This window comes from Sprattus sprattus (genome assembly GCF_963457725.1).
Source record: "Sprattus sprattus genome assembly, chromosome: 7".
NCBI classification, from domain to species: Eukaryota; Metazoa; Chordata; class Actinopteri; order Clupeiformes; family Clupeidae; genus Sprattus; species Sprattus sprattus.
In genome coordinates, this window is record NC_137926.1 from 16,180,591 (window position 1) to 16,198,090 (window position 17,500).

Below are 17,500 nucleotides of genomic sequence, written 5' to 3' on the forward strand. Positions count from 1 at the left end.
TGACCTGTTGCTGTCAGTCTCTTAAAGTCTAGCATCTCCATAACAAATGTCTGATGCACTCTGTCTCTGCTTAATCTACCATCTTAATAACCAAGGCCTGTTGCTGTCTATCTCTGTTAAGGCCAGCCTTGCCATAAGGAAATACCTGATTCTACCCTCCTCTGACTGGAAAGAAACCAGTCTGACCGGTCAGCATGTGATTTTTTTTTTTTGCTGATGTATATCTATAATTTGAAAAAACAGAAGTCTACTGGATGTAGATTGTTTCAGTATTGTCATGCCGATGAAGACTGTTTCACGTGCATGTCAACATTGTGTGTGTGTGTGGTCAATAGTTTCAAGCTGATCAGAATCATTATCTGAACCTCAGCCTTGGTGTCCTCCACTAGACCATTAGATCTACGAAAATATCTTGCCATATGAAACTCACACTACAGGGACTAAGCCCTTGCTTTTGGAGACGATTCTGGTTCCCGTGAAGGGTAGTTGACAGAATGTAACGTGAACTTACAAACTGACTAAATACTTAAAAGGTTCACTCAGAAAATAATGCGCATGGATATATTCAATTATAGTTGACAAGTGTCTTCACATGCTTCTACTAACGCTACCCTGCTATTCCGATTTATCACTACTGTCTGTCTCCTAGGGGTGTGCCAAATAATCGTCATGACGATGCATCGCGATTCTAATTTTCACGATCTACTGCATCGATTGTTGACGCCAAGAATCGATTATTAATTAAAATTATTTTTTTTTTTTTTTTTTTTTTAATTGCATGAATGGTTGGCGAACATCAAGCATTTCCGGCCGCGCGATACTGCGACAAGTCATTCATAAACAAAACATGCAGTGTATCCAGTAATAATAATATTTGTGTTAAGTAACCTCCAAAAGTCGTTTAAATAAATACAGCTATGTATGAACTGAGTTGCTTTGAGTTATCAATTGAACACACTATCCAGATCATACACAGCCAGTCAGCCACTGGTAATGGCTTCATTTTTTTCTAACAGTGTTCAGTGAAAATTCGCAATGCATCGCAATGCATCGCAATGCATCGCAATGCATCGCAATGCATCGCAATAATTCAAGTATCGCGATGCATCGTGATAGAATCACATCGTGGCATGTGAATCGTGATACGAATCGAATCGTGACTTCTTTGGCAATACCCACCCCTACTGTCTCCATGCCTCCTTACTTATTTGTTTCCTAGTTATATTCTTCTGCTCCTCCATCACTGTCCCCCTCCGCTGCTCCTCTTGTTCTGTGGCAAGATCGGCCAACTCAACAGCCTCTCATTTTACACTCTTAAAACTCCCTCGTGTCTCCTGCCGGTGCTCTTTTAGGGAGGCGCAAAGCACAGCCAAAAATACAAGCGTAATTATCATGTTTATAAAAAAATAAGGCACAACATGGTGCACATAACTCCGGGCTGGTTTTCCCCCACTGCCTTCAGTATTGCTGGGTGTGTTTGTGAGTTTGTTGTGCTGTGTTCGGCTACCCAGGGGTGCTCATGTTAGCGTCCCAGCACTGGCACAGACTATAGGATGCCCTAAAGCACAGAAAAGTCTTTGAAGATCAAAGATGTACACACACACACACACACACACACACACACACACACACACACACACATACACACACACAAATACAGACACAGACACAAACAGCACATTCCTGCTGGCTGATATTGCTGTAGCATATGACTAGATTCCTTCGACATTCCGGGAGCATACTCCACCGTGGAACGTGGTGAGCTCTGAAAACCATTCCAGCATGTGCCTGTTGGAAAAGAGTGCTGGTGTGGGAAGGAAGATCTGTTATGTTGTTGAGTTGTCTTCTTGTGTATGGTAGGAAGCTGGTGCTCTGTGAACACTGTGCTTGGGAATTGGGAAGTTTTTCTTGCCCCTGTTGCCAATGTGCTTGCGCTAAGGGGGTCCAGGCACTGGGCTCTGTGAAGCGCCTTAAAACAGATTTATTGTTTTAGCGCTTTATAAATACAATTGAATTGAATTGATTGGGGTGAAGGGGAGGGTGGACCGGAATGGCAAGTTGACAAAACTGACTACTAGCATCTCTCATGAGGATGCCATTATGTCTGAGGAGCCATTTCACTTAGTGCCTCCTGATGGGCCGTGTACACATGTGTACACATACAATGACGCTTATCGGCTCTGCAGAAATCATCCCCATGAAAAATGTAATTGAGTTGGACGTGCACAACACACACGCTTCAAATTTCCTGGGAGTTTGCTTTATAGCGACACCGAGTGGCTTGAAAAAAAAACTCCTCTTGGAGATGTTTACTGAGCCTGAGTTATTGTAACATCTTACTTATCCCAGATGACCAGTTTGCATGCACATTGTCCACCTTAAGTTCAATCTTACGCAAATGATTCAGTCAATCAATCACAGCAAAAATGCTATGAAACCAATCTGTACTGTTGGGTACTTAGACTACCTGATGACCCCGTAACTATGCACAATGGCCTGGTGGGTAGGTTAGTGTGAGGTCCTGTGTTTTGAAGAGTATTTAGCAAGTGTGGAAAGCGGTGATGGCACATAAACATGAGAGATAGAGAGAGAGCGAGAAATAAAGGTGTATGATAAACAGACTTGTGTGATCGTGTACAGATGGGCTGATGGGAGTGTGTATAATTAGATCCAGCTGATGATCCTCTGAGATCATCTCTTCCTGCTATAACAGAAGCCCCTTTATGGAGCAGAGCAACCAGGGGGACCTCCACACTCCCACACACAGGCCTTTACCTCTCCTATCACACACACACAAACACACACACTACACACACACACACACACACACACACATACACATACACATACACATACACACACACACACACACACACACACACACATACACACTTCGCATATACACACACACACACACACACACAGACACACACACACACTTCACATACACACTTCACATACACACACACACACACACACACACTTCACACACACACACACATACTTCACACTTCACACACACTTCACACACACACACACACACACACACACACACACACTTCACACACACACACACACTTCACATACACACACACACACACACTTCACATACACAGACACACACACACTCACACACTTCACACATAGATCTCTCCCCCTTTGTCTCTCTCTCTCTCTCTAATTCCAAGGGAATTGTCTGTGCGTGTGTGTGTGTGGGTTGTTATCTATGCCTCTGTGTGTACGTTTGTTCTTCCAGCCCCAGCTTAAGGTCTCCCAGCCCCCTGCTGTGAGGGGGTAGTGTCCTGGGCCACCCATCCCTGGCTTGCCCAATTAGCTGCGCCCCAGCCTGATCTAGCCGCGTCTCGAACAGCCACCCCTGCATCTGCCCGTAAGCTGATTGCCCGTAAGCCACTGCCAGCCTGCCGGTCTGTTTAGCGCTGCGGTGGACCGCGATTCCCGTACACAAGAGATCCCCTCTTCCTAGCCTGGCCGCAGTCAGACAAAGCCCGGCACGAACGAGATGCTGTTTACGCGAGGAACTGCTTTCATGAGTTAGTGAGTTGATGGGGTGCTGCTTAAATCATGCCAAGCTGATCTGAAACACTCCTTGTCTAGCAAGGCTAGCTGAACAAGTCGTGAAGCAGATGAAGTCCTTGCTTAAGTGGGATGAAAGAAGACAGTGTTTACATGTGGCTCTGATGAGACGAGGCTGCTGCCTAGGATGAGGCCATATTTCTCAAGGCACTTGGCAGGTAAAGCTAAGTGGGTTATATTGGGTGAGGCAGCAGGTGGCCTGGGTTTTTGTGCCATTGTGCTGCTGTGTGTGTGTGTGTGTGTGTGTGTGTCGGGTTTGTGTGTGTGTGTGTGTGTTTGTACAGGTATTTGTCTGTACATCTGTGTTCGTGCCAGTGTGCATAGGTCTGTGTGTTTTCACTGCTGGCAGTATCTTGCAGCAGCTCTTGCAGCATCCCTCTCCAGGAAGTACGGGAAGTTAACATTCCCTTCTCAAACCAGCTCTTCACACATTTGGTGCACAACAATGGAGCATTGTAAACCCTTCTGATATTCCCCCATTGGTGTCTGTGGGAGTGTTCATGCATGACCATGGTCTTACTATGATATACCATTCAGTTAGTGTGCTAGGAGCAGGAGTATTTCCCGGTCCTACAGGTCAGGTCGGTTATAAGAACTTGGTGTGTGTGTGTGTGTGTGTGTGTGTGTGTGTGTGTGTGAGAGAGTGTGTGAGTGTGTGACTGAAAGGCACCTTTGTTAGGCCTTCAGGCACTACAGTAAACATTTTTTTTATACTGTTGTCATGTATTGATGTATGTCTTAACATGTGTCTTGCTATCGTGTGTGCCAAGGCATTGCTCATATGTTTCAGTCTTGTCTGTGCTGGTGGGGCTCAAGATGGGCAGCTGTGTTTACAGAAAGGGCCAGGGCGATGAGAAGGACAAGGGGCCTCTGCCTCACCTGCACAGCCTGTGCTCAAGAGTGTTATTACTGTTTGACTTCTCTGACTACTGTTACTCTGATTATTGTATTCGCTTTCACGTTGTAGGTACAATTTTAGCATCATAGCTACAGTCCCTGTTTTAGCCAAGGGGGAATGAAGATTTGACATTTTCACTGCAGTTATGCACATAAAAAAGCAGAGGAGAGATTGAGAAGTCGCTTTTCACACTCTGATGATCATTCTTGAGGAGTGTTCACTGTTTAAAACGCAAATCTAGGAATGTCTGGCGGTCTGGCTTTTGGCTTTTGTCATAGTTGGTGGACAGGCTTTTAATGTGTTTTACCTATCTCTGCTTGTGAGATGGCTCAATGTGATGAAGAGCATTCAGAAGAGCACTTGTGCATATGTCTGTGATATGTGAGTGTGTGAGTGTGAGCGAACAAGAGAGAGAGCGAACAAGAGAGATAGAATAAGAGAGAACGAGAGAGAGAGAGTGAGGGTATTTGTAGCGTATGTGTGATGTTAAATGGGGGGATCCTGATGAATTAGTCATCTCCAGCCAAAAGGCCTGTTTGGAGCTCTCTGTTCGGTTCTGAGATGGGGCTTCCTGTTGTGATGGGCCTTTAGACTGGACGTGTGTGTGTGTGTGTGTGTGTGTGTGTGTGTGTGTGTGTGTGTGTGTGTGTGTGTGTGTGTGTGTGTGTGTGTGTGTGTGTGTGTGTGTGATTTCAGCTCTCTGTTTAGTGCTGAGAAGGGACTTCCTGGTGTGTGTGAGCGAGAGAATGGACTTCCTGTGTGTCTAGGGCCCATAGTGCTTCCACTGCACTGCTGTTTTCCATTCATACAATACAATTCAATCCCATTCATGTCGTAATGTGATGAAGCTGTTATTTGTAGTAACAAAGTTCTCAGCAGCCTAGTACCAGCCACTATGAAAGCTCTTCTACAGAAATATGTGAGAAACAAATCACTCTCACTAGTCATCAAAAGAATTCTCAAGTGGATCTAGGTTAGGCTAAATCTCAAAAAAGGCAAAAATAATTCCCTGCTGTCCTTACACTTCTGCAGAGAACTAACACCAGGCCAATGCTTGGACTTAAAGCAGCCATCAGCAGCAGGGGAGTATGAGTCATGTCCTTGTATCAGTGTAAACAACCCAAGTGCTTTTGTTTATAGGAGTCACGTTTTATGCATGTTCTCACCTCATAACGACCCAATGATGACTGCTGATTTACCATGCTGATGTCATGATTGGCTCTCTTTGCCAGTGGTGGTTTTGACACAGAGACTGAAATGGCCACACTGCTCATTTTATTGTCCCCACACAGTCCTGCGACATATATTTAGTTTCTAACCATGCACGGGACCATTCAAGGTTTCCTTGGGTCTTATTGTTGAGTTTTTTTATTTTGAAGACCTTTGGTTTATGGGTTACTAGTGCAGTGCCCGTAGGGGGTAACATCTATGACGACGACTGTTCTATGACTATGACATCATTCACAAAAAAGTGTCCCGATGTATCTGTTGTAATTCGTTTGTACTTTGTTTTCTCATTATTGCAATATTATAAACCTCAGTCTGCATTTACCCTGGCTGGGAGTAGGGTTGGGTACCGAGAACCGGTACCAATACGGCACCGGTTCCATACAACCGATACCTACCCGGACCGAAATGCAACGCAGATTTCGGTGCTTCCTTTCGGTGCCTGAGCTTATTTTTTATTTGTTATTTTTTAATTAAAATTTTTATAATTTAACAAAACTAGCGATAGCTAAAGAGATGTAACGTTAGTGGCGTAGATCTTTCTGAGTACGATCTGTATACTTTTTTGTGTTGCTAACAGATTTCGTGGGGCACATATAAAACTGCTCCATCTCCCAATGTAGACTCTCGCCTGTGTCGCTCACGCTGCATTCCGTATGGGACTAGTGGAAACGAGATTTGTGTTGAGTAGTTGCCATGGTAATGGGTTGACTTGCGTGTGGTTTCGGTTTCAAGATAAGTGTGGTTGTTCTAAGCAGAAGTTGGATACGCTTTATTAAACGGAGAGCTACCGTCTCATCCAAAGATATTCCTTCTCAATGTGAGTTCTTAAGAGAGCACTCGGACGCTACAATAACATTGCAACAGTCTGACAGCGAAGAGCAGGCAGCCTTGCACAGAGCAAGCACAAACAGAGCTAGCCATCAATATAACGGAGAAAATGTCGAAAGGTAAACGATCAAAAGTGTGGCTGTTTTTCGCACAAAAAGATTCAAACAACGCGACGTGCAGCATATGCAACAAGCTAAACTCTTAAAGGGGCAGTACACATTCACGAAACCATTGGGTTTAAATAAATGCAAACTAATTAATATTTTTTTTACTCTGAAGGCAAACATGCTCATATTTCTGCAAAAGTATTACTGAAGTGTGAAGTGTGTGTACAGAGTGTGTTATGTATTTATTTATATTTATTTAAGTATACTGTAAACAGTTGTTATAAGTTAATATATTGTTCATAGTTGAAGTTAAAAGGTTTGAAGCCAAGTGTTTTGTATTTATTTTTATTTATAGTATACCTTAAACAGTTAATATATTGTTAAATTTGAAGAAAACTATTTGCCTTGGCAATAAATAAGCCTAATGTCTTTAATTAAAAAAAAAAAAAAGTATCGGTTCTGGCACCGTTTAGGCACCGGTATCGTTTTAAAAGTATCGGTTATGTACCGGTATCGGAAAAAACCCAAACGATACCCATCCCTAGCTGGGAGAGGCTGTCATTCGGAAGATACTGTGTGTGATCGCCTTTGCTCTGTGTTCATTAAACCTGTCAGAGTGTATGAATAAAAGGCTGGGTGCCAATCAAAATCACAACGCAAGAGTGGAGTAGACTACATCGCTACAACGGTGACATGGGTTTGCACCGTAGGCTACGGCAAACGGTAAAATACAAATATCTCGCGAACTATGAACTAAAAAATCTTCAAAATCAAGGATGCACAGGTTCATGACATGCGTAAGCTACATTACTTTGAAACTTAATATAAAGAAGCTTAAAAAATAAACGAATAGATCAAATCAATCACTTTCTTAAGATTACCTGAGCAAAAGTCTGTATCTGTTCACCAAGAAGAATTTGAATGCGGACCTCGTATCCAACTGTATTCTGAACTTTGAGTGAAGGCAGGATAGTTACTACACGTATATTGTTTGATTGTGACGTCACTACCCATAGTGCCGACGGGACGGGAAACGATAACCCATTGTTTCCTACGGGAAACGGTAAAATACAAATATCTCGCAAACTATAAATTCAAAAAAATCTTCAAAATCAAGGATGCACAGGTTCATGACATGCGTAAGCTACATGCAAAATCTCATAACTAACGTAACTACCGTCAGTGAGATACGCCCTAGACAGACTGACATCCACACAGAGATTCCTGGATTTATAGATAGATATAGCCATAATGCAGTAGACCGTAGGTGGGAAGCGTTGAGATTCCAGCTATTAAAGTAACACTATGCAACAATTATACTTCAGGATTAGGGTAATGATAAGCAGTTTTACCTAAAAAAAAAACAGCTTGAAAAAAATTGGGGCGCTACAATGACTTTTAATATGGAGAATCGCCTCCGTGCCATTGCCATATAACTGCTAAATATAAGATTGCCTAACGCCGCCCGGCTAACTACTGTCTGCCGAACTAGTAAGTAGCTTATTTGCCGTCTTGCTTTGTCTTGTATTGCACTTGCTTGATGTTTGACTGTGTTAGGACAGTTGTTGAGTAACTAGTTTGTCATAATGTCAAAGTCAGCACATTTCAAGATATTCCGTTAGTTTTAGCCGCTAGCATATATCATTAGCGAATAGCAATTGATCCGGAATGCTTCTTTAAGAGTCTGAGTGTCCTGGTGCCATCTTTTTTTTTTTTTTTTAAGATGTACTGTATGTTCTGTACAGAACACTTCCTGTTTTCATCTTCCACCACGTCCAACTTTTTTGGTCTTTGCTGCTGGTGCTGATTTTCAACTGATCTTCAGCACCTCTGTGTAGTCTTGACCTCGACTGTGTTTTTCCCGAAAGCGTGCTTGAGAAACCACGGTGGTCTCTGTAGAGAGAGAGAGAGCGTTGAAAATGAAAGTATCTCTATCATTTTACTATGTTAGTTGTTCAACAACACTTTCAGGAAACCCACTACTGGACCAGTATGTCAGGTCTGCCTTTTCATGCCTGCATGCCGGCTTTGTTTGTGTCCCCACTAAGCTGATTTGTCTTTGTAGTATTTTGCACTTGGACTCCTCAGTTACCTGTGGTCATGCAGCTCTATCCAATAGCAGGAGTCTGCTGTGCTGACCGAGCTCTGGGGTCAGCGGAGATTATGCTGTCTGTGGTGAAGAATCCTCTCTGTTCTCTTGTTTAGTCAAGCTGCAGTTGAGAGGAGCAGACTTAGAGGCCCTAATGAGGTCTCAGCTCACAGCAGGGATATTCCACCTGTGTGTGTGTGTGTGTGTGTGTGTGTGTGTGTGTGTGTGTGTGTGCCAGACAGAGAAGGAGAGAGAGTGTGTGTCTGTGTTTTTGTGTCTGTGAGAAGCTCGGCTAGTTTTCTGAAGTTACTTGTTAAATTGGCTTTATTTCTGTCATTCCTCTGCCATGAACCTCATCATTTGCCCCCCCCCCCTCTCTCTCTCTCTCTACAGGGGCTAGTGTCATGAAACTGAGTCCACAGCAAGCTCCATTATATGTAAGTATTTATTTTGCATCTTCCCTGCACATTGCTGTTCTGCAGCTACTCAAACCTGACATGATGTCCTGCTAATTTATGTGTGTTTGTAAAGCTAATGCATGTAATTTCATTTTGAAAATTGAGTTCAGTTGCTAGAGTGGATTTTCTCAGGAAGGGTTTTCAGAAAGGTGCACTGAAGGAGGTCAAACAGCTGGTCTCACTAGGCATTCATGCTTCATTGCCTTCTCTGAAGCACATGTGTAGGCTGTGGAGATTCCCATGTGTATGTAGCGCTTTTATTCTTCCCTGCCCACCAAAGCTCATGTTGGGTGAACTTTGACCTGTGACTGTGTGCATCACAAATACATCTTATATGACCAGCAGAGGAGCTCAACATCACAGTGTGACCCCCGCCCCATCGACACACACACACACACACACACACACAAAAGAGGCTTTCATCATGCCGTCACATTCATTTGCAGTGATTTGTCTCGTGTGACTCATTATGTTATGTGGGAATAACTGACTTCTCTATACTTATTATCATCACCGTGTTTACCATGAAATTCCCAAAGCAACAGGCGTCTCCGGAATAATAAAAAACCTTCTACACTAAATGACAGACATTGTAATTCGATTGAAGTTAGGCTATGCACATAACAAGTAAAAATACACCAAAAAAGATAGAGACCATGACATGTGAGTAATTAAAGCCCTTTCCAAGTTTGGTTGGAACCTAGGAGTCAATCCATGATGTTGACCTTTTCTGTTGGTTCTCCTGTTTTGCTGTACAAATCATTAGGTGCAGGTCCCCTAAACTTGGTGTGTGACCAGACGTCCTCTTTTACCCGGATATGTCCTCTTTTCGAGACCTAAAAAGTGCGTCCGGCAGGGATTCCAAAATTGTCGGGGATTTTGCCTCGTTGGATATTTGTTTTTCTCTGGGTCTTTCACAAACTAGTTTTTATGCCCTTACAAGTTTGGAAAGGGTATCTCCCTTACGTTCCACCTTCTTGCGCGAGCTCTGACTGTAGAGAGAACTGTCATTGTTCGACCGCCCTCTCAGTGTTGCTAGATGCATGATAATTATCTTCCAAAGACGATAATTTTGGGCATTTGGTACGTTATTTGCCATTTCAAATCTGGCAACACTGAGCAAATCGCCACTTCTACTAGTAACTAGTCTCTTTTCCACATGCAGATGTCATGTGCTGTTGTAAACAATGCAACTAGTCACTAGTTGCATTGTTTACAACAGCACATGACATCTGCATGTGGAAAAGATGACAAAACCTCATTGCGGGGGGAGGGGGCGGGGTCATCTGTATGGGAAAAAAGATGGCAAAACATCGTAATGGCCGGAGGGGGCAGGGTCATCTACCACGCTACCTTCAACTGAGGTGAATGAAGCCCAAAAGTTTAGTGTGCCCCATTTGATGTACAAGTGGAGAGTTAGCAGTAGCATTTTCATGGGAGGTCTTCAGCTGCCACTTTTAAGCCTTGACGCAACATAAGTGTGTAGTTACATATGTGTGAAGTTACTCCACAAATGCCAAGGAATGAGACAAGGAGAAGGCTGGTTTGTTGTTTTGTCAACACCAAGGACCATGGCCCAGACAGAAGTCAGGGAGAGATATAGTGGGTATTTCAGTGTCATTAAATAGGAGGGGGAGGGGGGGGGGGGTCACTGGTGCAACTATTTATATATATATATATATATAGGTATACGTATGCTTACAACTGCTAACACTAATACTAAGACAGAAATGTATGCTTTTTATCAGTGGAGTTGGAATGAATTTGGCATCTGGCCACTAGGGGCTGACTACACTGTGGTGTGTCTGAATGCTCAAACTTAATTTACACGAGAGACTGGATTTATATCCAAATAAAATGGATTATTAAAAACAATGTTAAGCTGAATTCATGTTCTTGATATACATGTTGTTGCAAAAATGATGTGAATTTGAACACATATCCCAGAATAAGCAGTTATTCCTTTTACATTTAGAGATAGAAAACTGTTGAAATAAATAATGAAAAGTGTATATATATATCGTATATAAAGTATATCACTATATCTTATTTTAGCCAATATGTGCTGAAATGTGTGTGCACCTGTGGATAAAAATACACTGTGTTCATGGGCATGTGTTATACATTAGCGTGTACGTGTCTATCTGCTTGTACGCGTGTGTTGTGTTATCAGAATGTGTGTGTGTGTCTGTGGTAACAGCTGCACGCTCTACCTTTGCAGCCGCATCTGCCGCTGTCTGTCCTTCCTGTGTGACACGTTGCTAGGCAGCGGATATACATTTGTGGCTTTGAGGTTAACACGGGCAGAAGTGACGTTAAATCCAAGATGTTGAAGTGAACTTCAAGATTGTTGAAACTGGTCTTGTGTTTTTCCTTCTCAGAGGTTATATATAATAGAAATAACGCAGGAATATTTGTAATTTCAAGCTAAAATAAATAGAAAAATTGCATTACCATTGTACTACCACACAAAATGGTAAACTGTAGGCCATGGCTTGACACTCTATATGGTATGGTTAAAGCAACACTATGCAAAAATGTCTCACTTTGTTTAATTTTCCAAAGTAACTAGTTTTGGCATCATCTAAAAATATGTTTAAGGTATATGGTCATATGAGGGACAGATAAACACACTTGTTGTTCCCACTAGCCATTCAGATGCACTATGTAGGTCTGTGTTCCAGGTTGGAAACCCAGGTGTCAAGGTTGTTGTGTACTTTGTAGTTAGCTCATTATGTTTATGCCAAATCTCATTGAAGTTGCTGCTTCAAGTCAGAAACACACACATATGGCAAGCACTAGCAGCCTTATCCGTGAGATTCACCCACTAACTGGGCTGTTGGTCCCTTCTCAGGTTGGCTGAGTCGGCACATTATGTCCGTCTGGTTCACAGCTGTAGACATTATCATAGCTCACTGGGTTTGCTTAGTACAGGCAGGTTCAATAGTCACACAGCTTTTGTGTGTGTGTGTGTGTGTGTGTGTGTTTGTTTGTGTGTGTAGGTGTGTGTGTGTGTTTGGGTGTGTAGGTTTGTGTGTCTGTGTGTGTTTGGGTGTGTAGGTTTGTGTGTAGGTGTGTGTTTGGGTGTGTAGGTGTGTGGGTGTGGCAGGGATGTGCATCTGTGTGTGTCTTTGTGTATGTAAATTAATTGAGCAAATGTTTATGCCTCATGAACCCTGCCGCCTCGCTAGGCACTGGCCCTGCACTGGCTTGTTCAGTTGAGACTCCTGTAGTGTACAGGGCTTTGATTGGATGAAGTGTCTGTGCCCTCTGTATGAGGGTGTTGGGCAGTGCACTTGGATTGGTGCACGCAGCCGAACAAAGCACAGTTCAAACAACACAAACTTGCGCTGTATACACATTCATGCACACACACACAGACACACACACACTCTCTCTCTCTCTCTCTCTCTCACACACACACACTCACACACTTTTATTAAAAAGTCCCAAATGGCAGTGCGAGTTATAGGTTTCATAAAAAAAAAACATGCGTTCTGGTTAATAAAAATCAATTTATGTTGTTTGTTCATAAATAAATAATCATCGTCTGCAGTAATGTGTAATTGCTACAGCCATGGTTGCAGCTGCGCTTTGAAATGACCCAACACTAGTGAGTGCTGGTCCACCATGGGTGGTCTTTAGTCTCAGTGTTTTGTATATTTTCTCGCCCCTGGCACATTTCCTCCTCCCGCCTAACAACAGCGCTCCCATGTTGGACTGCTGTTAAAAATTCCGAGGTCTAAAAATGTCCTGTGTCTCGACTCGAACTCACAAACCCTCAGCCTGTCTGTATCTGGGGCCCAGGAGGACAGAAGCGGCCCGTGTCGTGGCCCCGGAGCAGCCATGTGATCTGCTGATAATGCATTCAGGGGCTTCTGCGGGAGGAGCCGGACCTCTCGGCCCCGAACGTCTGCAGCTGGTTCGCGGTCGCGGCTCGGTGCGTGACCTTTTGTGCCTCGTTGTATTCTCTTCACAAAAGCTGCTTTCAGGCCTCTTTGACAGGAGTGTCTGTGAGTCCTTTTGCAGAGTCTCGGTCCTCTGCAGGCGCCTCGCTACCGACGTCTACCTCACCTCACCTCAGCCTCACCTTTGGCTGCCCTCTCTCATACCGGCACTTCCCCCACCCTGCTGGTCTCACCCACAGAGCTATAATACAATCATGCAGGGTTGACTGATTTGACATAAAAGTCGTGGTTGTGTGGTACAACACATGCAAAAGCCATGTTAGGGTTAAGACAAACAAAGTCTTAGACTTATTTCCGTCGTCGTCCTTGTTGTATAGATTGTAAATGAAGCGAGCTGAACTGTGGTGTAAGTGTTAACAATGCGCAATGGTTAACAATGCGTAAAGGTAAGTTGAAGATATAAATGACAAGTTTGAAACGGGAGAAACAGGTTACAGTTTGTGCAGGCCGAAGAGAAAGCCCCAGAGCTCCATGTACTGGTGTGTGCTCCGCAGGTGCTGGTATTGCGGTGTTGCGAAACATCCACAAACATGTTTGATTGCTAGAGAAAGCCCCATAAAGCAGCATTCTGATACTTGAAAAGTTCCGACAGTCTTGTCCATCCCCACCCCCCACCCCACTGCGATGTACTGTCAAAACAGATTTTTTTGGGATATGATGTGGATTCTTGATGCTTAAGTTTTGGCACCACTGTGCAAATGACAGATTTAGTTGACCGCAGCCCATAGAAACCTTGCAGCAAAGAAACGTTAAACAATGAGGCTTTCTTCAAATGTTACTTCCTAAGTTATGAACTTTAAAACGAGTTGGGGGAATACAAGACATTCTAAAAGCTACTGTTCGCATGTCTTCTAGTACTTCAAGGTGAATTTTGAGGTATTCTTTGAAGAGATACTGTTGTAGAGAACACTATCTTGTAGCCTTCAGTTCCTTGATCTGCTCACGGCAGTCATTTAGATTTGACTTTGCGTACTTAAGACATCGGTATTTATGATTAGGTTGTGTGGAAAGGGGCCCTCTGATGGCCCTGATGGCTTCTAGGTAGATAATGATTGCGCAAGCAGCACTGCGCCACCACACCTGACAGATAAATCTTCCGGCTGGTCATATGAGTCATAAGAGGGTTTGGTTGGCCTTTTTGCTCAGCAGACAAGCAGTTATTTAAAAGTGTTCTTTGTCCTAAAGATCTCATCTTGACTTCCACTGTCACCCTTAACATCCATTTCTTAATAACATTTCTGTCATTGCAAATTACAAGCCGGAAGCTTTTGATATTGTTTTGAAACCATCTGCTGCTTTCGGTGGTTCAGATCTTTTAGATCCTCTGTTAGTTGCTGAGAGGAGCCAATGTTTGTTGTGCGTTGCTACAACTTTAGAGGAGTCGGAGAATGAATCAGCTTCTGGAATTGTCAAGAGCTGACCATACCGAATGACCACTCTTGACCTGCTTTAGTTTCATTTAGTTCAATAAGGCTAAACAAGTTAATGTTATGTTCTGAGACCTTCAAGTGGAAGGGCGCCCAAGCCTTTGCCATAATGTCATAATTACTTTTCTTCTGTTTTTAACCTTATTTTAATTCAATTAAAATGAACAGTTCCCAAACATTTGAAGACATATTCGTTTTTAAATGTTCCTTTGCTGCAGGAGCTGTATTCACTTCAAAATCAACAAAATACAACTTTTTCTCAGGGGTCGCCAAACTTTAAAAAATATATATGTATTTGTTATTTGTTACGCTATACTGAAGAAGGGGGCTGAGGCTGCATGCCAAGTCCTCTTGTATGGAGCATCTATGACTTTGAGAATGTAAACACAGCTTACAAAAGCCTTTACAAAAAAGTGCGGATTCCAGCAGCTCTTTTGGTCTGAGATCCCGATTAATCCGTAGTGGTTAGATAGGGTCTGTAGCAGGTGGTGGATGTTGCCCTGTGGGAAGTACCTGGTCCATGTGGCCTTTAATAGCTGTGAAAAATAGAACCAAGCCTTTGATGATGTTGATTTTTCACTCGCGTCATGCTTGCACACCTTTCAAGAGCATTTTGTTTCAGAAGTCTGTCATTCAGAGAAAGCAAGCAAGCAAGAGAGGAAGAGAGAGACCAAACAGTCAAACAAAGAAGACTGGAGAGCTGAATGAGTTGAAAGGCTCTCTCTGTGTGTGTGTGTGGGGTGAGGTGAGGTAGGGTGGGGTAGGTGGTGGCCAGGTTGTATCCTTGCCGTGCCTTTATCCTCCAGTCACTCCACTCGTCACCCCATCACCGGCGGCAACAAAAGGCAGGTGTGTTGACGGGTGCAAAGCTCCACCCAATCCAGCATCACACAGACCGCAGGCTCCCCACACAAGGCTGTGCCTCAGGGCCTGGGCAGGGTTGAGCTCTTTGTTGTCATTGTGGTTTGTTGCTTCGATTTTGTATGTTGATGTATGCTATAATTGTTCCTTTTTATATACCTGTGTGTGTGGGGGCATGTATATATAAAACATGTGTGTGTGTGTGTGTGTGTGTGTTTGTGTATTTTTAAACTGTATATATGTTTAACCACATCTTTATGTGAATATGGTGTTTTGCACTCTGTATCTTTATGTGAATATGGTGTTTTGCACTCCGTATGTTTTTGTAAAACTCTATTGTTCATTCTGTATGCTTTTGGACCATTTGTGTTCTGCATATTGCATGATCTGTAATTTTATACTTAATGTAGTCAATGTATACTGCACTTATTTGTATGTTGTTTAATGTATACTGTTGTGATATGGGTGTTCTACGCCGTATGTGGTATTCTGTATGTTGTGGCTGGGAAGGGACTGTATGTTATGGACAGACTTTATCTCTCTGTTCACTTACACTCCTTTTTTTCTCTCTCTCTGTCTCACAAACACACAAACACACACACACTCCTTTGTTTAAGTAGAGTTTGTGTTGTTCTTATTATTGTCATCATTGTCGTTGAAGTGTGAGCTTTAAAACAGCACAGGCCACCTAAAGCAGAGGTCTCTGCAGATAAAGCTCTAAATATAAAGCAAAGGGTCCTAGTAGATAACCCTCTAAATATAATAACACAGCCTTGCCGGCAGAGAAGGTGAGAGTCAGCCAGCCTCTAGTCTTATCTACTTCCATAGAGGCCATGTCAAAGTTACATTGGTGTGTTTTTGATTTTTTTTGTTGTATTGTGAATAGTGGAGGGTGTGTTGGGGGTGTGCCAGTGCAGATGTCTGTGGTGTACCATGTATGGACATTTTTGTCAATTGTGTGTCAGCAGGGGTCTACTTTGGGGTAACGCTCTTTGATAGGCATATGCTAAAGGCTAAGAGTGCTCTATATACAGTATATTGAGATTGCTATCTGCTGGCTACTGTGCTTATGTTAGCAAACAAACTGTGTCTGATGGTCATGGTGTGCTGCGTCTGTAGGGTGTGCCTGCAGTGCTAGGCTAATGTCCAGTTGATGATGTGACCTTTAGGAAAACGTCTGCAGCGGTATAATGTGGACCATTGCTGCCAGATAGCTCTCTTCCAGCTCACAGACACAGAGTGAAGTGGCAACATGAGAAGAGACCATGCTGACAGCGAAGAGAGATACAAAAACAACCCACACACACACACACACTCTTTCTCTCTGACTCACTCGCGCCCACACACACACACACACACACACACACACACACACACACTTAGATCCTATAATTACATTAGGTGGGGGTAATTACAGTTTACAGTTACCGTCCCTGGATGTTTATTTTGCCTCGTTCTCGTGCTCTGTGGTAGTGAGATCTGTCCAGTGCTGTCTAGGGCTGAGTTTAGCACAGGTCCTGGAGCCTTTGTTGTTCTTCAATGTACTATACTGCTACCGCTCCCTGATATCCTGCTGTGTGTGCGTGTGTGTGCCTTGTGCTACTTTATCTGGGTACACTCTGCAAACATATTCTCAACTGCCAATAGACACGTCTACTAATAGAGCCTGTGTTTTCTGGGAGCACCGTACTGGGTGTCCCCTGCTCCTCTTCAAGTAAAGTCAGTGTGTGTGTGTGTGTAACTGTCTGCTTTTGTGTGTGTGTGTGTGTGTGTGTGTGTGTGTGTGTGTGTGTGTGTGTGTGTGTGTGTTCTCCTTTGGATAACCTTTTGTGTATACCTCAGGACGTGGAAATATATTCTGTGTCTGTGTATCGGACTGCATGTACTGCATGTATGAATGCTTCTTCTAGTATGACATTTTGCTGATGTGTTTCTTTGTTTTTGTGTGTGTGTGTGTGTGTGTGTGTGCTCGCTATTTAGGGCGAGTGTGTGCTGACAGTCCAGCTGTGTGATGATGAGTGCGGTGAGGAAGAGGAGGAG

At 43.3% G+C, this 17,500-nt stretch overlaps 1 protein-coding gene across 1 annotated transcript in view; it reads left to right on the plus strand.

Annotated features, from left to right (window-relative positions):
* The window catches only part of LOC308368484 (uncharacterized protein), a gene marked incomplete at its 3' end in the record, with an annotated part of 41,374 nt that overhangs the window by 11,438 nt on the left and 12,436 nt on the right, over window positions 1-17,500 (plus strand). Inside the window, exons 2-3 of the mRNA XM_080842653.1 lie at window positions 9,140-9,183; window positions 17,441-17,500. The exon at window positions 17,441-17,500 is cut by the window's right edge and continues 94 nt beyond it. Coding sequence (XP_080698779.1) covers window positions 9,151-9,183; window positions 17,441-17,500 — 93 coding nt within the window. The 5' untranslated portion in view covers window positions 9,140-9,150. The remainder of the gene's footprint in view (window positions 1-9,139; window positions 9,184-17,440) is intronic.